General features: G+C 41.5%; 1 protein-coding gene across 2 annotated transcripts in view; it reads left to right on the top strand.

Annotated features, from left to right (window-relative positions):
• The first annotated feature begins 10,967 nt into the window (after positions 1-10,967).
• LOC109867728 (ras and EF-hand domain-containing protein homolog) overlaps positions 10,968-26,045 on the top strand; it is a 37,189-nt gene continuing 22,111 nt past the window's right edge. The window contains exons 1-4 of one of the 2 annotated variants that reach the window (XM_020456995.2): positions 10,968-11,126; positions 17,261-17,553; positions 25,057-25,168; positions 25,405-25,600. In XM_020456995.2, the coding sequence (XP_020312584.1) occupies positions 17,338-17,553; positions 25,057-25,168; positions 25,405-25,600 (524 nt within the window). In that variant the 5' untranslated portion in view covers positions 10,968-11,126; positions 17,261-17,337. Of the gene's footprint in view, positions 11,127-17,124; positions 17,554-25,056; positions 25,169-25,404; positions 25,601-26,045 lie in introns of both variants that reach the window. The other variant, XM_020456996.2, reaches the window with a different exon arrangement.

The following is a 26,045-nucleotide window of genomic DNA, read 5'->3' as shown; positions in this document are numbered from 1 at the left end:
CAACATTTATCTTGAAGCTGTGCAGGCCAAAAAAGTTGTCTTCGAGTATGAGGTTTTGACTCCTGTGGGTTGTTTAAAGGGACTTTTGAGAAGTTGAGCCAAAGAAAAGATCCAAATATAATGTTTTCACTTGCCCAGGTTATGGTTGGGGCTGAAATTAAAGGGATTGCAGAAACTCAGACAGATGTTTGAAATTGCAGTGTAGCACACTTAGCAACTAACTGGAAAAACAGTGGTGCGGGGCTTAAATGTTCTCTTCTGACATGGGGAACACTTTGTAGTATTCCCTCAATGACTATTTGACCCTTCAGATCACCTCAACTCTCAATTATAATTCAATAGTTTAGTGATCCTCCCTATATATGAGCCACGCCTCAATTCCTACCAAGTGGGTTAACCCTATTGGTTTGATGCATAGGATATTTGCCTTTCACGCCAGATACCTGAGTTTGTTTCTCGTTCGCTACGATATGTTGGGACCTGGCATTTATATTGTTTTTTTTAATATAAACTAACAAAAATCTGTCATTTACAGCTCACCAATTGCCACTGCACAACATACAAGTATGCAGCGATAATGTGGTTGATTCACACTAGATTAAATACTCAGTACACTAAGCATGCAATGTGCTACTAACCTCAGGGGCTGGAATTAGTCTATGATATAAATACAGAGAAAGAGGGAGAACTGTGGAGGCATATGAGACACTGGAAAGCCTGAGAGGCCAAAATACTGTACTGAATGGTGGAACACACTAAGCAATGGGAACCATATGTTCTCAAAGGAGAGGCCTATGGGGAGTGGTGCTTACATACAATCATGTCTAACGGCCGTAGGCCAGTTACAAGAGGCGATGGAAAACCCTAATGCTAATTTATATACTGTAAGGGTGAGCACAAATACAGGTGCCTTTCCAATCAATTAGCTGTAATTGCAGTATCCTAATCTAGATTGAATCCAGTCTAAGTGGCTGGATTGATAATGCTCCGTAATGGGCAGCTTTGTTCCATATCACAAAGTAATCTGGCAACTCTGACCTTCCACATCGTATCTGCAGCCAGGCTGAAAATGGGGTGTGTAATAGCTTGTCTTGCACAATAAGACTGTGTGTGATAAGAGGCGATAGCAGCAAGGAAAGCAGCCTACTCTGCATGCAGTCCTAAGCGTTAACTTGGCTAGAGTTAGGAGCCAGGTTGTTGCATGACTGCAGGCCAACCATGACTGCATTCTTCAATGTGAAATCAAAAAATACATTTCACCATTGTCATTGGATTTAGGTAAAATTTGGGTGAAAAAAATACAAAATGCCTTTACTGTATGTTGATGACTTTTTGCAAATCCACTCAGTTTTCCACATTGATTCAACGTATATATAACTATCTGCCCCTTACACAGCAAGCAAAGTTAACACTGGGCCAGTGTCTATACAAGTCCACAATTTTCAGTGTTAAATTAACACTGTGCTTAGTGCTGACACTGTTACACTTGGTCAGTGCTAGGGAATTAACATTTTAGCATTTAACACTAGGATCCAACTCATGTTGCATTAAGGACATAACAATAATATTTGCAAGTCTTTGTTTTCATATGCTCTTATGTGCTGATTTCCAAAGACTTCAGGACTGGCAGCAGACAAGTTCAAACTTTAATTAACATAAACATAGACCACTTAAACTAGTACAAAACTTCCACTCATGGCTGGCCAAAAACAATGAATTGAAAGCCACGCCCCCACTAAGCCACGCCTACATTATAACGCCTTGCCTTGCCTTTTCGAGTGAATTGTAGCATTACCACCCATGACTGTTTTGTTAGTGAGAGAGAGATGGTTGTTGAATTCGGTCATTTTCAGTCCTGTGGATTTCACAAAGTAAGTTCCTACTGGAGGCGGATGTTATCATTCAAATCAAACTCGTTAGGACAATACATTAAATATATAATAAGGCCTTGGTTGTCAAGTCAAGTCAAGGCCAAGTTCTTCCTTAACACAATGGTGTTAGGAACCTCCCTGGTTCACAGGCCACATCAGGCCTGCAAGTAACATTTCGATGGCTTACAAAGTGATGTGTAATTCCTATTGCAATCCAGCAGGAGTTAGGATTTTTATTCACCTGCAACCTGCATTCAGAATGACTGTCAGGATTAGAAAGATTGTGAGGAGACTAGGTTAACCATTGAAACTGGGACGGCTGCAATGGCTGCAATTAAATCGAATAAAATTATTGGATTAGTTTATACACATTTACGTTATTTATCTTTGTGTAGCATAATATCAATCAATCAGTCAATATAGGCCTTCATGCAAAAACAGAGATAGTGAAAACAATCCTAAAAATGTCTACCTGCAGTAGAGCATGGGGGGAAATCTGATAATGATGGGCATGGTTTGATGGGAATGTTTTACTCTCCACAGAATAAAACTGACATATTCACATTCTCCCACTCAACACTGGTTATTAACACCAACCCTGGGGTTATTTTCCACCACTGTGTGTTAATTTCACTTTTACAGACTTAATTGAATCCCTTAATCAACACTATAAATGTTACATAGAAAAATCAACACTACAGTATGTAACACTGGCCAATTTGCTGAGTACAGTACCTCCACAAGTTAAAACAGTTTAATACTAGTATTAGATTGATTAATTGAATATATTTGTTTGTCTTCAAGTCATAAAATGTTGCTCAAATATGATTTGAAGAAAACATAAAGTGACACATTCTTGCAAGGAAGAGTCAGAGTTCAAGTGCATGGAAGCTTTTGGCAGTGTTTGCAACAAAACAGGTGCTCAACCAAATATTCTGCTCCCAACATCATTATCACTGCTAAAGATTGCCACCTAGGGGTGGCAACAAGCAAATTATACCAATATATTTCTGCTCTCATATTTCCAATGTTTCACATGCACAGGAACACTCTTCAATGACATTTCATGCCCTAAAAACATCACAATGATTGATTAATATTCAGCCACTGCTCAACAATAGTTTGTCTGATTCAAATGCCTCAATATCTATTTGCTTTATTGTCTTTTCCTGGGGGGACTGCAACTCAACGATTTACATTACACTACCTAAAACTAGCCTACTTACGTTTTGTTTTAGTGCTAATCAAAGTAAATATATCAAACCCAAAAATACTATCAAAAGTTGCTAAAAAACAGATGGCAATCACACAAAACAAAACAGTAGAGCGTTGAAACAGAACCCGGATGCGTTAGTAAGGCCCTCCAAGTACATGGCTGAGGACACTCACTGTATCATAGCTGTCACACTGGGGCTAAATTTGGAGGCCTCAAGCCAGAAATTAAGCAATCCTTCAAAGTGTCTCTGACCTACTTGAAAGCCTTACATTTATTTATTTGCAGTGCAGAGACAGAAGTGGTACACGAAAAAAAGGCATGGGTTGCTCATTATAACGTTTTTGATGACTCTTGTCTTCCTTTTTGACAGAAAAGGTCAGATGTGAATTAATAAGCAAGACTGACGTAACCGTAAGCCATGTAATTTAACATACTCCTCCATCTCTCAGTGCATGTATCCTGTTGTAACACTAAAAGAGCAGTGGGCTTTTCTCCTGGAGCCTGAAACAGGAATACCACGGTGGGTCCTCAGGCCACGGTCATTCTCAGAGAGGCAGAGGGACACTCCAAGAGTGATGTCAGTCCTTCCACGCCCTTTAAACCTGTGCCGTGTGACTCTGGCCTGGCGGCGTTGTTACTCTCTTCATGTGGTCTGCTTTTCCTCTCCGCTAAATCAGATGGCTCCCAAGGGTCTAGTAGTCTTTGGTATGTTTCAGATGACTTCTTGAGCTTCCTGTTCCTCTCCTGGGCTCCTCCCGGGGAGTTAGTGCTGGATGAGTCAAAGCTGTAAACCTTGAGCCCTTGGAAGACAGGGGAAACCAGTGCTCTCCACAGCCAGAGTCCATCGATTGTGTAAGCACAATAAGGAGGAGGCATATAGCCTTGCTTCTAGTGCAATCACCATCACACTCTTCATCAGTGCTGTGCATCATTTACCTAATGAACATTAAATAAATATTCCCTGTGATCTTTACATTGGAGTAACATTGTCAATCCATAAAAAAATAAAAAAATAAACTCCGTACATGTACCTGGCTTTAGAATCTTATTTGGAATCCCACCTGTATCTGTCAGCTGCACAAGACTCACAACACAACATTTTAGCTCAGGGTTACCCAGCTGGCGGCCCCCAATGTTTTTATATATATACAGTACCAAAGGTTTGGACACACCTACATATTCAAGGGTTTTACTTTATTTGTACTATTTTGTACATTGTAGAATAATAGTGAAGACATCGAAACTATGAAATAACACATGGAATCATGTAGTAACCAAAAAAGTATTAAGACAGTCCGGTGGAAAATTTCAAGAACTTTGAAAGTTTCTTCAAGTGCAGTAGAATAATGAGGACCACCACAGAAAAGGAAGACCCAGAGTCACCTCTGCTGCAGAGGATAAGTTCATTAGGGTTAACTGCACCTCAGATTGCAGCCCAAATAAATGCTTAACAGAGTTCAAGTAACAGACACATCTCAACATCAACTGTTCAGAGGAGATTGGGTGAATCAAGCCTTCATGGTCGAATTGCTGCACAGAAACCACTACTAAAGGACACCAATAATAAGAAGATACTTGCTTGGGCCAAGAAACACAAGCACTGGACATTAGACTGGTGGAAATCTGTCCTTTGATCTGATCAGTCCAACTTTAAGATTTTTGCTTCCAACCGCCGTGTCTTTGTGAGACGCAGAGTAGGTGAATGGATGATCTCTGCATGTGTGGTTCCCACCGTGAAGCATGGAGGAGGAGGTGTGATGGTGTGGCGGTGCTTTGCTGGTGACACTGTTTGTGATTTATTTAGAATTCAAGGCACACTTAACCAGCATGGCTAGCACAGCATTCTGCAGCGATACACCATCTCATCTGGTTTGGGCTTAGTGGGACTATCATTTGTTTTCAACAGGACAATGACACAAAACACACTTCCAGGCTGTGTAAGGGCTATTTGACCAAGAAGAAGAGTGATGGAGTGCTGCATCAGATGACCAGGGGCCTCATTTATCTGGGTTGGCGCCCCCACTTGGGTTGTGCCGTGGCGGAGATCTTTGTGGGCTATACTCGGCCTTGTCTCAGGATGGTTGCGATATCCGATATCTCAGTTGGTGGTTGACGATATCCCTCTAGTGGTGTGGGGGCTGTGCTTTAGCAAAGTGGATGGGGTTATATCCTGCCTGTTTGGCCCTGTCCGGGGGTATCATCGGATGGGGCCACAGTGTCTCCTGAACCCTCCTGTCTCAGACTCCAGTATTTATGCTGCAGTAGTTTATGTGTCGGGGGGCTAGGGTCAGTCTGTTATATCTGGAGTATTTCTCCTGTCTTTTCCGGTGACCTGTGAATTTAAGTATGATCTCTCTAATTCTCTGTTTCTCTGTTTCTCTCTCTCTCTCGGAGGACCTGAGCCCTAGGACTCAGGACTACCTGGCATGATGACTCCTTGCTGTCCCCAGTCCACCTGGCCATGCTGCTGCTCCAGTTTCAACTGTTCTGCCTGCAGCTATGACCTGTTCACCGGACGTGCTACCTGTCCCAGATCTGCTGTTTTCAACTCTCTAGAGACAGCAGGAGCGGTAGAGATACTCTCAATGATCGGCTATGAAAAGCCAATTATTATATTATTATTTGACCATGCTGGTCATTTATGAACATTTGAACATCTTGGCCATGTTCTGTTATAATCTCCACCCGGCACAGCCAGAAGAGGACTGGCCACCCCTCATAGCCTGGTTCCTCTCTAGGTTTCTTCCTAGGTTTTGGCCTTTCTAGGGAGTTTTTCCTAGCCACCGTGCTTCTACACCTGCATTGCTTGCTGTTTGGCGTTTTAGGCTGGGTTCTGTACAGCACTTTGATATATCAGCTGAAGTAAGAAGGGCTTTATAAATACATTTGATTTGATTTATTAACATTGCATAGGCAAAAAACTTTTGGATTTATAAGAAACAAACTTGACAGGAGAATGTGCCTGTCCTCCACAGACACTTTGACCCATACGTACACACATAAACTGGAGAAATGAGAATGGATATAACTTCGAGAAACAATTGAATTAATTGAAATATTACCTCTCACGTATTATAAATGAAGTGCACATAAAAAAAACATGATTTAGGATAATAAATACAAATGGAGATATCTGTTTTTGCAAAAGAACCCCTCAAATATGTAGTACAGTTTAATCGGGAATCATGTTTAATTGGATCTGTAATTACTAAATAATACTTGCATGTTATGCTCATGAATAATAAGGTGAACAGTAAAATAAATTACATTTAAACTGAGCTGTTTTCAATGCCTCAGTCAGGCAGATACGAGTGCACAGTTTCATATATTTTTAGCACATGTTCGTTGCGCAGAACTGTCAATGTGATAATGGCCCTGTCATTGTCAGTTACAATCAGGGTCATTTCCACACCTGAAGGTGTTATGCAATTGGGTAGCTTAGACAATCACATGGGTGGGTATAAAAGGCATGCAATTACAATGCGTAATGACACGCAATGGCTGCTTTGGCACTGCTGGAAGATTTGGCAAATGGAAGAATTCGAAGAAAGTGAATTTTCAGAGACCAGCAAGATTTACTGGCCAATGATGAGTGGCTTATGAGCTGGTTCCGATTACCAAGAGCTGTTCTCTTGGACCTCTGTGCTGTAGTGGGCCCAGCTTTACAGTGAAGCACCTGCAGAAACCAAGCCGTGCCTGTCCCATGTCAACTCCTTGGCAACCTCGTTAATAGCATCGATGGTGTCTCTTTGCGTTTGCAGGACTACATATGTAGCATTTAGCATTTCTGTCGGGATTTGACGTCATTGTCGTCATGCAGTCAGTATGGATGAATATTAATTAGGAGCGCTTCACTGACTATTTATAGGCAACTATGGGCATTAAAAGAGTGGGACAAGACGCTCGCTCACGTGCGCCAAATTTCGAGTTGATTGTGATTTATAAATGGAAACCGGCGTGGGACGTGCGTGCGCACTGTGTTACAAATCAGAATATTTTTGTGTGTAAGCACTTTCTGTGTTTCGTCCGTATGCCATCTTTTGACTTGAATCCGCTGCACAGTTTTATAAATGAGGCCCCTGGCCTCCACAATCACCCGACCTCAACCCAATTGAGATGGTTTGGGATGAATTGGACCGTAGAGTGAAGGAAAAGGAGCTAACAAGTGCTCAGCATATGTGGGAACTCCTTCAAGACTATTGTAAAAGAGTTCCAGGTGAAGCTAGTTGAGAGAATGCCAAGAGTGTGCAAAGCTGTCATCAGAGCAAAGGGTGGCTAGTTTGAAGAATCTCAAATACAAAATATATTTTGATTTGTTTATCACTTTTTTGGTTACTACATGATTCCATATGTGTTATTTCATAGTTGTTTTGTCTTCACTATTATTCTACAATGTAGAAAATATTACAGATAAAGAAAACCCTTCAATGAGTAGACCTGATCATTTGAACATGTATTCACATTACTTGCTTCATGAAATGTGCAAAAAACAGTAACCCCATGTGTCCAAAGACTAAGTATAGTATGACACTGAAATGGCTGTATTTCAGAAGCGACAATGAATTTAATCAAATACATGTATTTGGCATATAAGGGCTTAGAATGTTTTCATTGATGGACATAAAATATTGTAAAACCCCCAGGAAATCAGCTCCAAGTGATTTTGATGTAAGAAATCTGTTTCCAAGTATTCCCACTCATAATAGAGAGACACGTGATCGTATACAAATGTGAGCACGATTTGAAATGATTATGTTTTAGTTAAACATTATATCTCTTTGGGCTTCTTAGGGTCAATATGCAATCTACACATTATTTGCAATTATGTTCCGGCCCCCCGACCATCTGCTCAAGAACAAATCGGCCCACGGCTGAATCTAGTTGATGATCGCTGTTTTAGAAGATGTACAAAGCTCTAGCCTTAATCATCACAAGATATGAGGAACATTCACAAGTCCAAAACCTGGGTGACAGTGACAGACATGGATGCCGTGAGATGGAGCAGACAAGTTTGAAACAGCCACGTATAAAACAGCACTTTGGCAGGTTGATGAACATGTCACTAGCTTATTCACATACTAAAGAATGATCAAAGAATGGTCAAGTATCAAGTAAAAATGTGATCACATTGTTTATGGATGCATGCCAGTTTTACTGTAAATTAAATGACTAAATATAGTTGCTGAGCCTGAATGCTAAGTTTGACCAATTAAGGAATTTCTATAGATACAGCTTCATAAGCTATCTAAACCAGGGAACTATTCTTTATTCTGATTTATTGGTCTTTGATTCTCCCAAAGACAAATAAATTCTCAATAAAGGCTATGAAAGACTTGGTCCAGTTAACTTTAGAGGGTAATTCTGTTTTCATGATAATGTGTTCTTCCACAACAAAGACTAATGCAATTTCCAAATGCTCGACACAAACCTCAGTTTTCCGAAAACAATGCCTTGAAGAAAAGATGCATAACATCTCAGTTTCTTAGTCACAAAGGCCTTCATACGTTGGCCCTAAGATGCAAACCAGCTTTCAAAATATTAGGCTGCGAAGTTTGGTAATAGGCTGCAAAATATTTCAAAGGCCTGCAAAATATTTAGCTCTGCAAAAATTTTAGGAGAGCATATTATTTCAGCCTGTGAAATATTTTGGCCAGCGATATAATTTGAACTGCGAAGTTTGGTAAAAAGCTGCAAAATATTTTAAAGGCCATGAAAAGACCTGGAAAATAATTCTACATCCTCCAAACATTTTCAAAGACCTGCCAAACATTTCAAAGAACAGCTAAGTATTTTTAAAGGCCTGCTAAATATTTCCGTCAAAATATTTCAAAGGCCATCTAAATATTTCAGGCTGTAAAGTTCATTAAAGCACTGAGAAATATTTTTGCCTTCGAAGTTAGCAATGTTATCTAAGTCCGTAGATGTGATAACAAGTTAGCTACGACGTCAGCAGCGCTAACTACGGTAGTCAGCTTCATTGTTACTTACGCTAGCTTAGGTAGCTATATTAGCAATGTGGTTAGCAGCACTAGCTGTCCACAGAAGAGTGTATGAAGGGTCATGGTCATGTCCTGTGAAGTCCCACACGTGTACATACACACTCACCAAATTCGTAGATAAAGACCTGCAAAATATTCCAAAACCCTGTGAAATATTTCAAAGTCATCAATATATTTCAAAGACCTGCTAAATATTCCGAAGACCTGCTAAATATTTCAAAGGCCAGCAAAATATTTCAAAGACCTGCTAGATATTTCAAAGGCCATCAAAGTATTTCAAAGGCCATCAAAATATTTCAAAGGCCATCAAAGTATTTCAAAGGCCATCAAAATATTTCAAAGGCCTGCAGAATATTTCAAAGGCATGCTAAATATTTCACAGGCCTGCAGAATATTTCACAGGCCTGCAGAATATTTAAAAAGGATGCAAAATATGTCAAAATCCAGCAAAATATTCCATAGGCTGAAAAATATTTCAAAGGCCATAAAAATATTTGAAAGACCTACCAAACATTTCAAAGGTTATCAAATATATAGAAAACCTGCGAAATATGTAAAACGCCACCAAAATATTTCAAAGGTCATGTAAATATTTCAAAGTCCATCAAAATACTTCAAAGGCCTGCAAAATATTTCAAAGCCATGAAGATATTTCAAAGACCTGCGGAATATTTCACAGGGCTGCAAAATATTTCAAAACCCTGTGAAATATTTCAAACCCAAGAAGATATTTCAAAGACCTTATAAATATTTCAAAGACCTGCCAGATATTTCAAAGGCCTGCTGAATATTTCACAGGCCTGCAAAATATTTCAAAGGACTTAGAAATATTTTGACAGCCTTTGAAATACTTGGCAGGCCTTTGAATTGCTTTGTGAGCATTTCATATATTTTGTTGTCCATGGAAATATTTTACACGTCTATTTTGAAAGCTGGTTTGCCCCTTAGGGCCACCACACCTTTACCATACTGTTTTGTACTTCAATCTTGAAAGCACCAGTGTACATACATGTTTTACAGGCTATGGTACATGCTCCTCTAATGCCCTTATCTGAATATTGTTGATACTACAAATCTCATACCTCTGATCTGTACAGTCACCATACAAATACCATTTGGTAAAAAAATAACATTGAGAGTGACATTAAAACCAACCTTTATTATGAGTAGCCTATTCTGTCATGGTCTCACTACTATACTAATGGCTTTGCATTGTTCAAGTTCCATCAAATGTATGTGTTGTTTCATTTGACACCACTTGGTGGCACCTTCACCTAAGAATCTGCATCCCCATTGAAGCATCTCTGCATGCCAAGAGGAAAGTTGACAAACCGACCAAAGCCAAGAACCTCTTTCCAAAAATGTTCTGGTTAATGACATTTCTCTACATTTTGAGATGTTTTACGTCATACTTAGGTATTTTAATAATCAACATAGACACTAATTCATTTATAATGCACTGTCTCAAATGCAGAGAAGAGTAAACCAGCAGGAATTATTGCCCATGTCAATAAGCAAGGTATCTATGGCTTTGAAGTGGAAAACTGTCAGGTTTGTCAGAGCTCTCTGTGAAATTATGCTGTGAATGGGATTCAGCTGCAAATGTCATGCATAACGATGGTCATGGTCTAATTTGCAGATACAGTGTAAAAGCCGGGCCTAATTATGATGTCAAAATATCTAGCTAGGCTAATAACAAATATCAATTTATATTTTCTTCTCTGGATACTGGAGTGAATCAATTATTTGCCCCAACCACACTCGGCACACTGCATTATGTCTTGAGAAAGTCCAGCTGTGGCATGGGGATTTTCCGACCTGTTCCCCAAGGTTGTCCCACGTAACTTCTGCGTGGAAAGGTTACTATAGCTACAGACGATGAGCGAGTCTTGTCAGCTTTTTTGAAAGTTCCTCCCCCGCAGGCAGTTCAGTGAAATTCCTCCACTGTTACATTGTAAACAGAAGAAATACAGCTTTATCAAATTGTGACAAAGATACACTTTTGATGTTGTCTACGACTATCTTTACTGCCTTCACATGGTAACGTATTACTTTACTTTATCTTACTTTTTTAGGCTACTTTAGCTAGTTGGACTGTACAACTGTCTACAGTGGCGGGTAAGTTAACGTTAACTTGAGAAATATTTGACGGATCATCACCCTGGCTTGATATTAACTTTATGTCGGCAACTCTTTCATTGCGGTGGTGCCAGCGGTTTTACCTTACACATATAAATATGTTTTTCTTAGGGAGGAGGAACATTTTCTATTTTAGTAACGAAAGTCACTTACGTCGCCAAAAATATGACGTGATCAGGAAGTGTCGGTTACATTTTGTTTCAGGTGTTGTGAACTGAATGTTTCACATGCCTTGGCTTGATGATCTGTTAAAAGAAGTCGTGTAAATAATTGAAGATGAAGGTATCTGTCTGTCTCATAGGGTGTGTTAGGCATTGTGCTGATTGATTTTCTACACGAATGATCAATTGGTCGTACTTAAGTCCACTAAAAAAGTATGTCTACATCTTTAGAAAATGCAGATCAGAACCTCATTTTTCATCCAGTCATTAGTTTTATAATATAGTCTGCAACACTGCTTTGCCATTGCATTACAATATTGCAGTGCAGACCTGTTACACAATTTCACTACACTACTTTAGCATTGTATAATTTTTCCACTATCCACAATGTTAAATTGAGAGCAGCATTGGGAAGTGGCCTCAACTCGGAAGTGAGTTTCAATTGCCAGTTGTCTGACTTGGTGTACTTGAAAAACCTCTGACCCGGTAAGATGTGCTGGAACCACAGACTGATGTATGGCCTCGGCCTGATTGAACTAGATTGTCACATATCAAGACAGGATGCTGTTTAGTTACCACACACATTGACCTAGTTACTTACACTCCCATATATATTGATTTGGACATTGAAGCTAAAACTTTTAATTTGGCTCTATACTCCTGCATTTTGGATTTGAGATACAGTACAGAATGTCACCTTTTATTTGAAGGTATTTTTTGCCAATTAGAAATGAAAGCACTTTATGTATCTAGTCCCCCCATTTGAAGGTGTCATAAGTATATGGACAAGATCACTTATAATGTATTAACCCCTTCACGTTTCTGTACTATGTTTACTATCATATCAAAAATCAAATCTAATTTTATTGGTCATATACACATATTTAGCAGATGTTATTGCGGGTGTAGTGAAATGCTTGTGTTACTACTGCACTGTTGAAGTTAGGATCTAACAATTCTCAACAATACACACATCTAAAAGTAAAATATTTTTTCCGTTGTTGCTTAAAACTTCTTAGGGATAGGGGGCAGTATTTTCACGTCTGGATGAAAAGCACGCCCAAAGTAAACTGCCTGCTACTCAGGCCCAGAAGCTAGGATATGCATATAATTGGTAGATTTAGATAGAAAAGACTCTAAAGTTTCTAAAACTGTTAAAATGATGTCTGAGTATAACATAACTGATATGGCAGGCGAAACCCCAAGGGAAAAACCACCCCCCTTCCCCCCCAAAGAAATTCAGCTTACCACTATTTTCAATGGCAAGAACTTTAATCATAAGTCCAAGTCCTCCCAGATTGCAGTTCCTATGGCTTCCACTAGATGTCAACAGTCTTTAGAAAGAGTTTCAGGCTGGTTTTTGGAAAAATGGCCCAGAAATTGTAGGTTTTCTAGGTGGCTCCCATTTTGGCTGTAGTGTTTCCAAGCGCGTGGAGGAAAGCACATTCTTTCTTATCTCCGGTAATGAACATACTATTCTCCGTCTTAAATTTGATAGTTTATTTGCATTTTAGGATACCTAAGGTTTGATAATAAACATTGTTTGACTTGTTTGGAAAAGATTATTAGTAACGTTTGGGATTCATTTTGTATGCATTTTGATGAAGGGAAACTGGATGGGTTATTGACTGAAGCGCGCTAGCTAAACTAAGTTTTTATGGATATAAAGAAGGACATTATCGAACAAAATGACCAGAAGATCATCAAAGGTAAGTCATTTTTTATATCAATATTTCTGACCTTCGTGTCGCACCTCACTGGTTGAAATAGGTTTGTCATGCATTTGTATGCGGGACGCTGTCCTCAGATAATCGCCTGGTTTGCTTTCGCCGTAAAGCCTTTTTGAAATCTGACACGGCGGCTGGATTAACAAGAAGTTAAGCTTTATTTTGATTTATAACACTTGTATGTTTTATAAATTTTTATTATGAGTATTTCTGTTTATGAATTTGGCGTGCTGCAATTTCACTGGATGTTGTCAAGTCAATCCCGCGGGAAGGGATCTCTTAAGAAGTTAAATTCATCAAAAAACTTTGCTTATAACAGTATACCTTTTTTTGTGGGATACACATAAGGCAATTCTAGGTCTTGTGGCATATTTTGGTTAAACTATCCACAAATCAATGGAATTGCAACCCTCTGCATGCACAGTGCATTCTTCCATCACATGTACAGCTGAATCTCAAGATCTTGCACAGTAATGGGATGCTCTTGAGCCCACACTACTACACTGTCTGAGCCAAGGACTACATGCTTTCTGGTAAATTTTGATTACAATACTGGGTGGGGTGAATATATTTTATATGACATATATGATTATTTTGTTAACTAGTAAATAAACTCAGCAAAAAAGATATGTCCCCTTTTCAGGACCCTGTCTTTCAAAGATAATTAGTAAAAATCTAAATAACGTCACAGATATTAATTGTAAAGGGTTTAAACATTGTTTCCAATGCTTGTTCCATGAACCATAAACAATTAATGAGCATGCACCTGTGGAACGGTCGTTAAGACACTAACAGCTTACAGATGGTAGGCAATTAAGGTCACAGTTATGAAAACTTAGGACACTAAAGAGGCCTTTCTACTGACTATGAAAGACACCAAAAGAAAGATGCCCAGGCGGCCTGCTCATCTGCGTGAACGTGCTTTAGGCATGCTGTAAGGAGGCATGAGAACTGCAGATGTGGCCAGGGCAATAAATTGCCATGTCCATACTGTGAGAGGCCTAAGACAGCACTACAGGGAGACAGGATGGACAGCTGATCGTCCTCGCAGTGGCAGATCACATGTAACAACCCCTGCACAGGATCGGTAGATCCGAACATCACACCTGCGGGACAGGTACAGGATGGCAACAACAACTGCCCGAGTTACACCAGGAACACACAATCCCTCCATCAGTGCTCAGACTGTCTGCAATAGGCTGAGAGAGGCTGGACTGAGGGCTTGTAGGCCTATTGTAAGGCAGGTCCTCACCAGACATCAGCGGCAACAACATCGCTTATGGGCACAAACCCACCATCGCTGGACCAGACAGGACTGGCAAAAAGTGCTCTTTTCTGACAGGTCGCGGTTAGCTCTCACCAGAGGTGATGGTCGGATTCGCATTTATTGTCGAAGGAATGAGCGTTACACCGAGGCCTGTACTCTGGTGCGAGATCGATTTGGAGGTGGAGGGTCCGTCATGGTCTGGGCGGTGTGTCACAGCACCATCGGACTGAGCTTGTTGTCATTGCAAGCAATCTCAACGCTGTGCGTTACAGGGAAGACATCCTCCTCCCTCATCTGGTACCCTTCCTGCAGGCTCATCCTGACATGACCCTCCAGCATGATTTCCTGCAAGACAGGAATGTCAGTGTTCTGCCATGGCCAGCGAAGAGGCCGGATCTCAATCCTATTGAGCACGTCTGGGACCTGTTGGATCAGAGGGTTAGAGCTAGGGCCATTCCCCCCAGAAGTGTCCAAGAACTTGCAGGTGCCTTGGTGGAAGAGTGGTGTAGCGTCTCACAGCAAGAACTGGCAAATCTGGTGCAGTCCATGAGGGGGAGGTGCACTGCAGTACTTATTTTTGATTTTGAAAGAGATTTCTGAATGTTCTTGGCCTAGCATACACCCCTCCAACCAGACATGCTTTATCTACTAATTTGCTGGATGCGGAGTTCAGCAGAGTTCAAGTGAAGGTCAAGCAAATCAGAGAGAAAGCAGACTGTATTGCAATCATCTCTGATGAATGTTCGTGGCCAAGGAATAATTAACTACATCATCTCCACCCCTCAACCAGTATTCTGCAAGAGCAGACACAGGGGATAACAGACACACCGGTCTCTACATTGCTGATGAGCTGAAGGAAGTCATCAATGACCTTGGACCACAGAAGGTATTTTCACTGGTGACAGACAATGCTGCGAACATGAAGACAGCTTGGTCTAAAGTGGAGGAGTCCTACCCTCACATCACACCCATTGGCTGTGCTACTCATGCATTGAATCTGCTCAAGGACATCATGGCACTGAAAACAATGGATACACTCTACAAGAGAGCCAAGGAAATGGTTAGGTATGTGAATGGTCATCAAGTTATAGCAGCAATCTACCTCACCAAGCAAAGTGAGAAGAATAAGAGCACCACATTGAATCTGCCCAGCAACACCCGTTGGGGTGGTGTTGTCGTCATGTTTGACAGTCTCCTGGAGGGGAGGTGTCTCTCCAAGAAATGGCCACATCACAGTCTGCCTATATGGACTGCCCCATCAAGAGGATCCTCCTGGATTATGTATTTTGGGAGAGAGTGGTAAGCAGCCTGAAACTCCTGAAACCTATGGCAGTAGCCATTGCATGGATTGAGGAAGACAATGCCATCATGTCTGATGTTCAGAATCTGCTTGCAAATGTAAGAGAAGAAATCTGTTCTGCCCTGCCCACTTCACTGTTGCTCCAAGCAGAGGAAAAATACATAAAAAGCCTGAAGAATTCTGTCTGAAGCCCATACACACATGGTGGACCCCAAATATACTGGCAAGAGCATCCTGTCTGGTGCAGAGATCAACAAGGCCTATGGTGTTATCACTACCAGGTCTCGCCACCTTGGCCTGGATGAGGGCAAGGTTCTTGGCAGTCTGGCGAAGTACACTTCCAAGCAAGGGCTTTGGGATGGAGATGCAATATGGCAGTCGTGCCAACATATCTCATCAGCCACCTGGTGGAAGGGACTTTGTGGATCTGAGGCTCTTTCCCCTGTTGCCTCCATCCTCCAAATCCCACCAACATCAGCTGCCTCAGAGCGCAACTGGTCCTTTTTTTGGGAACACACACACCAAGGCACGCAACAGGCTGACTAATGCAAGGGTTGAAAAATTGGTGGCCATCCGGCCTCAGGGTCTGATGTTCAAGAGGTGGCCATTGAGGAGGTCCAGGGAGAAGACATGGATGCCTGAGAGGAAGACAACCAAAGCTTCAGTTTCTAGACTTTTTACAGATGTATGTTGAAAAGGTTTTTGGGAGATGCGATTGATCATTGGGGATCATTCAATATTCCCTTTCTTTTGTTGTTCAGTGAAATCATCCCATGTGAAGAGTCAACTCATTTAATTAAAGTTTAATTTAATAATTTGCAATTATGTCTACTTATGATAAGGTAAAAGATTTATGTTTCTGTCTCCATATTTATTTATTTTACCTTTATTTAACCAGGTAGGCTAGTTGAGAACAAGTTCTCATTTGCAACTGCGACCTGGCCAAGATAAAGCATAGCACTTCGACACATACAACGACACAGAGTTACACATGGAATAAACAAAACAGTCATACAACACAAAGAAAAAAATATATACACATGGTGCAAGACAAAGACGTCTGACTGCTACGCCATCTTGGATCATATGATATGGTAAATATATCCAATGCAAAAAACATCTACATTTAAATGGTATTAATATTAATTTACATATTTCCGTTAATTCCCATATATTCCCACGGAAAGTTTCCACCTCTGAATATTCCCCAAAATGTGCAACCCTAATTGCGATTATCACGATTCTATATGTATTGTGATTCGATACTGTGATTTTATTCCGATTCGATGTTCCAAACATATTACTCAAGGTTATGTTATCTAGAGAAAATGAACAACATTAAAATGCTATGTATAGAAAGACAATAGTCTGACATGCTCCTTCATTCAGAGTTATTTAAAGGGATCTATTTTACCTTTGCTTCTTTCCTGTCTATCTCTCTCAGACTATGCTTCATCTACTAATTAAAGAGGCGGTTGCTAAGAGATAACAAGCAGTGACATCGCTGCTGAGAGCCTCTGATGTGCTGCAGCCTGAACCTGCATCTCTACTCTGGGTCTCTTCTCTTAACCCCCATCTAGACCTGAGTGCACCTGACCCATGTGAAGGAGTAGGGGGAGAGAGAGAGAAAGCGGAGTCTCACCACATACCACACACCATGGCAGCTTTCACCAGTACCCCGAAAGTGAATTCCGGGAGTGCTCCTCACCACGGGTTCAGGGTGGAGAGCCCAACGGAGTGTGACTGGAAGGACTGTGACACTGGAGGCAGCGAGAGGTCTAGAGGACACCGCACCATGCTGGAGAAGACCCATGACTTCTTTCAGACCTGTGACATTGAGGACAAGGGCTTCATCACCCGCCGGGACATGCAGGTAAGATCACCTATATGGGATCACCGAGTCTGACAATCATCTCATGGGAAGTTATTGAAATGTTTAGGCTACACCAGACGTGCATTATGTATGTTCCAATCCCTACTGTGTAGTTCCCTAGTCATGTGTCAATGTTACTTTTATGTCATTATGTCAAGAGTACCAAATATTTTAAAGCTCCAACTTTTGATACTGATTTTTACGATGCAATAAGTTATGACCGTTTTGTTTTGAACTGTGATTCATGCTGAATATTGTTTTGCCGCTCTGAAGGTTCAAAATAATTCTGAGTGGTAGTCGGTTGGAGTTGTGATGGATTTCTCTAGATGTATTCTAGCCAACACACCTGGTCCCGTATCTCACTATTGTTATCATTCAGGTTTTTGTAAGGGCTTCTGAATGACTGCTGTTAACAATAGAATACACTAAACAATGAGGAAATTATAGCAATCTAACAACTGCAACAAATCCTCCATAGACGTTTATGTTAGATTTGGAGACAAATATCTGGTAATTTCATTAGGCTGCACATGGAAGACAGAGACTGTGTGTGCTCCTTAGAATTAGCTAGAACACTTCTATATCTCTGTTGTATGCTCATTAGAGATGTTTCTGAGGACATTCATTCTAATTCAGGAGTGTATGTGAAAAGAGTGCCAGGAACCCACAACACCTACTGGCAGCAAAGAGCCAAGCGGATCCACGCTTTGTCATACATCTCCTTCAGCTGCATTATTGTGCAGATCCAGAAGCCTTTCACATTCATCCATGGCAGTATTATTTTAATGGAGCACTTGTGAGCCCACGCCGTGACAAGGGTCTCTCAATAGAATGGATGGGTCTCTTTGATCATTGCTTACGGAAATATATTGAAAATGACCTTATCATGTTCATTAGGAGTGGAAGAATTACATTTTTTTTTGTAATGGAAATGCATAACTCAACATATGCAGGAGTGCACAGTACATTGATTCTCCCACTGTGTAAATTAGTCTAATTAACATACAAGTAGGTAGTCAGTGTTAGCAACTGAAATGCAGATCTGCTGGTCTATAGCTACAGTGCATTCGGAAAGTATTCAGACCCCTTGACTTTTTCCACATTTTGTTACGTTACAGCATTATTCTAAAATGTATTAAATAAATACAAATCGCATCAATCTATACACACAAAACCCCAAGATGACAAAGCAAAAACCTTTTTTTTTTACATTTTTGCAAATGGATTCGAAATAAAAAACTGAAATACCTTATTTACATAAGTTTTCCGGCCCTTTGCTGTGAGACTCGAAATTGAGCTCAAGTGCATCCTGTTTCCATTGATCATGTTTCTACAACTTGGAATTCAATTGATTGGACATGATTTGGAAAGGCAAACACCTGTCTATATAAGGTCCCACGGTTGACAGTGCATGTCAAGCCAAAACCCAAGCCATGAGGTCAAAGGAATTGTCTGTAGAGCTCCAAGACAGGATTGTGTCGAGGCACAGATCTGGGGAGGGTACCAAAACACTGTGATCTGCGTGAGGAGGAGGTGGAGATAAAGGGGCCAAAGGGCGGGCTGCCTTCTGAGAATTCGTAGGCGATCTAATAAAACCCCACTTACTTCCATTCTGCTAGCACATGTGCAATCTTTGGAGAAGAAAATAGATTACCTACGCGCGAGATTAAACTACCAACGGGACATTCAAAACTAATATCTTATGCTTCACGGAGTCGTGGCTGAATGACGACACTATCAACATACAGCTGGATGGTTATACGCTCTACCGGCAGGATAGAACAGCGGTGTCTGGTAAGACAAGGGGCGGCGGGCTATGTATTTTTGTAAATAACAGCTGGTGCATGATATCAAAGGAAGTCTCGAGCTATTGCTCATCTGAGGTAGAATGTATCATGATAAGCTGTAGACCACACTATCTACTTTGAGTTTTCATCTGTATTTGTCATAGCTGTTTACATACCACAGCAGTCAGAGGCTGGCACTAAGACAGCATTGAATGAGCTGTATTCCACCCATAAGCAAACATGAAAACGCTCACTCAGAGGCTGCGCTCTTAGTAGCCAGGGACTTTAATGCAGGGAAACTTAAATCCGTTTTACCAAATTTCTATCAGCATGTTAAAGGTGCAACCTGGACCACCTTTACTCCACACACAGAGACGCATACAAAGCGCTCCATCGCCCTCCATTTGGCAAATCTGACCCTAATTCTATCCTCCTGATTTCTGCTTACAAGCTAAAATTAAAGCGGAAAGCACCAGTGGCTAGATCAATAAAAAAAGTGGTCAGATGAAGCAGATGCTAAGCTACAAGACTGTTTTGCTAGCACAGACTGGAATATGTTCTGGGATTCCTCTGATGGCATTGAGGAGTACACCACATCAGTCATTGGCTTCGTGCATCGATGACGTTGTCCCCACAGTGACCGTACGTACATACCCCAACCAGAAGCCATGGATTACAGGCAACATCCGCACTGAGCTAAAGGGTAGAGCTGCTGCTTTCAAGGAGCGGTACTCTAACCCAGAAGCTTATAAGAAGTCCCGCTATGCCCTCCGACAAACCATCAAACAGGCAAAGCGTCAATACAGGACTAAGATTGAATCGCACAACACCGGCTCTGACTCTCATTGTATGTGGCAGGGCTTGCAAACCATTAGACTACAAAGGGAAGCACAGCCGAGAGCTGCCCAGTGACACGAGCCTACCAGATGAGCTAAACTACTTCTATGCTTGCTTCGAGGCAGATGGCACTGAAACATGCTTAACAGCACCAGCTCTTCCGGAAGACTGTGTGATCACGCTCTCAGCAGCCGATGTGAGTAAGACCTTTTAAACAGGTCAAGATTCAGAAGGCCGCAGGGCCAGACGGATTACCAGGGCGTGTACTGCAAGCATGCGCTAACTGGCAAGTGTCTAAACTGACATTTTCAACCTCTCCCTGTCCGAGTCTGTAATACCATAATTTATTAAGCAGACCAACATAGTCCCTGTGCCCAAGAGGAGGTAACCTGCCTAAATGACTACCGACCCATAACACTCATGTCTGTAGCCATGAAGTGCTTTGAAAGGCTGGTCATGGTTCACATCAACACCATTATACCAGAAACTAGACCCACTCCAATTTGCATACCACCCCAACAGATCCACAGATTATGCAATCTATTGCACTCCACACTGCCCTTTCCCACCTGGACAAAAGGAACACCTATGTGAGAATGCTATTCATTGACTAGAGTTCAGCGTTCAACACCATAGTGTCCTCAAAGCTCATTAATAAGCTAAGGACCCTGGGACTAAACACCTCCCTCTGCAACTGGATCCTGAACTTCCTGACGGGCCACCCCCAGGTGGTAAGGGTAGGTAACAACACATCCACCACGCTGATCCTCAACACAGGGGCTCCTCAGGGGTGCATGCTCAGCCCCATCCTGTACTCCCTGTTTACTCATGACTGCACGGCCAGGCACGACTCCAACACCATTAACCTCTCTGAGATATGTGGGACGGTAGCGTCCACATCGCCAACAGCCAGTGAAAGTGCAGTGCGCCAAATTCAAAACAACAAAAATCTCATAATTAAAATTCCTCAAGCATACAAGTATTTAACACCATTTTAAAGATAAGATTCTCTTTAATCCAGCCACAGTGTCTGATTTCAAAAAGGCTTTACAGCGAAAGCACCACAAACAATTATGTTAGGTCACCACCAACTCACAGAAAAACACAGCCATTTTTCCAGCCAAAGAGAGGAGTCACAAAAAGCACAAATAGAGAAAATTAATCATTAATCTTTGATCTTCATCAGGTGACACTCATAGGACTTCATGTTACGCAATACATGTATGTTTTCTTCGATAAAGGGCATATTTATATAAAAAAAATCTCATTTTACATTGGCGCGTTACGTTCAGTAGTTCTAAAACATGCAGTGATTTTGCAGAGAGCGACATCAATTTACAGAAATACTCATCATAAATGTTGAAAATACAAGTGTTGTACATGGAATTAGAGATATAGTTCTCCTTAATGCAACCGCTGTGTCAGATTTCAAAAAAACTTTACAGAAAAAGCAAACCATGCAATAATCTGAGTACAGCGTTCAGACAACAAAGCAGCCAAAAAGATATCCGCCATATGGTGTAGTCAACATTAGTCAGAAATAGCATTATAAATATTCACTTACCTTTGATCTTCATCAGAATCTACTCCCAAGAATCCCAGTTCCACAATAAATGTTTGATTTGTTTGATAAAGTTAATTTATGTCCAAATAGCCTCTTTTGTTAGGGCGTTTGGTAAACAAATCCAAACACTCATTCAGGTCCTGCCGAACGTCGGACGAAAAGTTCAAAAAGTTCCGTTACAGCCCGTAGAAACTTGTCAAACTAAGTATAGAATCATTCTTTAGGATGTTTTTTATCATAAATGTTCAATAATGTTCCAACCGGAGAATTCCTATGTCTGTAGAAAAGCAATGGAATGAGAGCTAACTGTGCGTCAGAGCCTGTGGCACTCTGCCAGACACCTGGCTCAATCCCCTCTCATTCGGCCCCCCTTCACAGTAAAAGCCTGAAACAACGCTCTAAAGACTGTTGACATCTAGTGGAAGCCTTAGGAAGTGCAATATGACCCCATTTACACTGTATATTGGAATGGCAAAGAGTTGAAAAACTACAAACCTCAGATTTCCCACTTCCTGGTTGGATTTTTCTCAGGTTTTCGCCTGCCATATGAGTTCTGTTATACTCACAGACATCATTCAAACAGTTTTAGAAACTTCAGAGTGTTTTCTATCCAATACTACTAATAATATGTATATATTAGCATCTGGGACAGAGTAGCAGGCAGTTTACTTTGGGCACCTTATTCATCCATGCTACTCAATACTGCCCCCCTGTCACCAAGAAGTTAAGTTTGCCGATGACACAACAGTGGTAGGCCTGATCACCATCAAAGAGGAGACAGCCTATATGGAGGAGGTCAGAGACCTGGCCATATGGTGCCAGGACAACAACCTCTCCCTCAAGGTGATCAAGACAAAAGAGATGATTGTGGACTACAGGAAAAAGAGGACCGAGCATGCCCCCATTCTCATCGACAGGGCTGCATTGGAGCAGGTTGAGAGCTTCAAGTTCCTTGGTGTCCACATCACCAAAAAACTAACTTGGTCCATGCACACCAAGACAGTTGTGAAGAGGGCACGACAAAACCTATTCCCCCTCAGGATACTGAAAAGATTTGGTATGGGTCCTCAGATCCTCAAAAGGTTCGAAAGCTGCGCCATCGAGAGCATCCTAACTGGTTGCATAACTGCCTGGTATGGCAACTGCTCGGCCTCCGACCGCAAGGCACTACAGAAGGTAGTGCGTACGGCCCAGTACATCACTGGGGCCAAGCTTCCTGCCATCCAGGACCTTTATACCAGGTGGTGTCTGAGGAAGGCCCTCTGACACCATCAGAGGAAGGCACTTGTCAAAGACTCCAGCCACAACAGTCATAGACTGTTCTCTCTGCTACCGCACGGCAAGCGGTACCGAAGCGCCAAGTCTATGTCCAAGAGGCTTCTAAACAGCTTCTACCCCCAAGCCATAAGACTTCTGAACACCTAATCAAATGGCTACTCAGACTATTTGCATTGCCAACCCCCCCCCTTTTTTTTACACCGCTGCTACTCTCTGTTATCATCTATGCATAGTCACTTTAATAACTCTACTTACATGTACATATTACTTCAGCTAACCGGCTGCCCCCGCACAAGTCGGTAGCAGTACCCCCCTGTATATAATCTCGCTGTTATTTTACTGCTGCTCTTTAATTACTTGTTACTTTTATTTTTTGTTCTTATCCTTTTTGGTTGGTTAGGGCTCGTAAGTAAGCATTTCATTTTAAGGTCTACACCTGTTGTATTCAGCACCTGTGGTTTGATTTGACTATTCAGGTTGGGGGAATGATGAATGGAGCAAAGTACAGAGAGATCCTTGATGAAAACCTGTTCCAGAGTGCTCAGGACTGACCCTAAGCACACAGCCAAGACAACGTAGGAGTGGCTTCGGGATAAGTCTCTGAATGTCCTTGAGTGGTCCAGCCAGAGTCTGGACTTGAACCCGATCAAACATCTCTGGAAAGACCTGAAAATAGCTGTGCAGCGACGCTCCCCATCCAATCTGGCAGAGCTTGAGATGATCTGCAAAGAAGAATGGGAGAAACTTCCAAAACCGCTGTGCCAAGCTTGTAGCGTCATACCCAAGAAGACTCAAGGCTTTACTCGCTGCTAAAGGGGATTCAACAAAGTACCGAGTAAAGGGTCTGAATGCTTATGTAAATGTGATATTGATGGGGTTAAAAAAAAAAAAAATTGCACAAATATCATAAACCTGTTTTTGCTTTGTCATTATGGGGTATTGTGTGTAGATTGACAAGGGACAAAAACTACGTAATCCATTTTAGAATAATGATGTAACGTAATGAAATGTGGGAAAAGTCAAGGGGTCTTAATACTTTCCGAATCCACTACATACAACCAGAGCAGGTGGTACAGGAAAGTCATTTTGATTTAGTCAGGTATTTACTATGCTTGATAAGCCAACCCTTGTTTATCCACAAGGGTTAAGAATCTGGGTAAGTGGCAGAAGAACCCTTTTTATATGTTTTATTTACTTTAATAACGTATTCTAGCAATTGACAGCATTGCCATAGATGTGCACATGTAGCATTTTGTGCTGATACACATACTGTACAGCCTGTACAATGTTTTTCACACCATGACCTAAAGGTTGGCAGTGGTGTGTCTCAGGCTGTGAACTCTGTTTGCTGACATAAGGGATGTGTTCAGTCCAGATAACAGAATGTACAAACAGTGGACAGCAGAGTTCCTACTATGAATTTCACAAGTGGTTTGTTTCAGTGTAAACATTGACATGCACAGCTCACAGAGGTGTGGCAGCATTTGGCTTTTCAAGATCATTCTGGTCTTTACTGTTTATTTTCAGGGTTTCAGTAGGTTTTAAGTCTCTTGTTTGCTTGTCTATATTCCAAACAGTTTTTACACTCTGCTTGGCCTTGGTGTGTAAATGGTGGTTTGGGCTATGTATTAACACAGATTAAGGTTTATGTTGGTGACTTTTTTTTGCTGTGTTTGTTGACTGGGCATATGTTAATTTCTCAAATGTTTGGGTTCAATCCGAATGTTTTACAAAACAAATAGAGTAGTTATTCACGATTCCTTCATCATGAACCCGTTTACATCCATTAGATCAGTTGTGTGAGCTCAAATAATACACTATCCTACTCCTTATTTACATGAAGTCCTTACAAAGACTCATCCTGTACTTGGATACAAATCTCTTCTGATGCTAATCATAGTGTTGAGTGTTTTCCCAGGGGCTTATGCCTGGCTGGCAGCTGTTGTACCATGTACTGTATTGTTAATGTAAATACTCCAGAATCCTTCAGGTCCCCAGTCGTGTCAATGTCACCTGACAGTGTGTCCTACTCCACAGAGGCTCCATGGAGAGCTGCCCCTCAGTGCCGAGGAGCTGGAGAACGTCTTTGACACCCTGGACTCTGACGGCAATGGATACCTCACCCTGGAGGAATTCTCCTTGGGCTTTAGTAGGTTGACTGTGTTCCCTTCTCACTTTCTACTCTCCACTGTATGTTTTTGTGCTGTGATTGTTCAGTTTTGATGTCAATCTTAGTGTCTTCTATTTCCACATAATAACATCAACAGTGCTAGTGCACTGTGCAGGCGGAGTATGGTAGCTCAGCGTAGGTGCAGGTAGAGGGAAAGAGTGGAGAGTGAGAGTAAAGGATATTATGAATCATCTCCTGGACTCTTGTTTCTCTAGGTGAGTTCCTGTTTGGCCGGAGGATCTCTGCAACAGAGGGGATGGCCAGCCCCATTGCCAAGGAACCCACTCAGGGCCCTCCAGACTCCCTGTACCAGACCCAGTGGGAGGAACGGTTGGTGGGCAGTGAGGACGAGGAGGAGAAGCACTTCTGCATGCTAATGGAGAGCTTGGGAGCCAGCAACGTCTTTGAGGAGTGAGTGTTTTTGTCTTACGCAATCCACCCCTCAACAATGCCCTAAAATGACCTATTTGTCTATTCCATTAGATTGGTCAGCTGTGCAAAACAAAAAGCACTGTAAGTTGCCACTCCTTAGTAGTGCGAGCCACTACTTGCTGTTTCAATCTACTTGCTTTGATATTTCTCTGGAAATTCTGAGCTTAACAACCAAGCATAGAATATAGATTAAATCCTGAAGTGTACTGTCTTCTTCCTCAAAAACATCAGACATAGGAAAAGTTCATCAAAATTGATTTGGCTTGCTTAACCTTCGACAAATCATTACAGTCGACGACATTCATGTCTATTCCAGACATTGGTGACTGGGTGCTGGTACCAATGATTTTGGCTTTTTGAACACCAGGCATTGGGAGGGAAAAGATAAAGCCAGGCCTCGTATAACGCATGACTAGACTCACCT

Source organism: Oncorhynchus kisutch, linkage group LG22, assembly GCF_002021735.2.
Source record: "Oncorhynchus kisutch isolate 150728-3 linkage group LG22, Okis_V2, whole genome shotgun sequence".
Taxonomy (NCBI): domain Eukaryota; kingdom Metazoa; phylum Chordata; class Actinopteri; order Salmoniformes; family Salmonidae; genus Oncorhynchus; species Oncorhynchus kisutch.
Note: the sequence above shows the minus strand (reverse complement) of the source record. Positions and strands in the feature narration are given on the sequence as shown.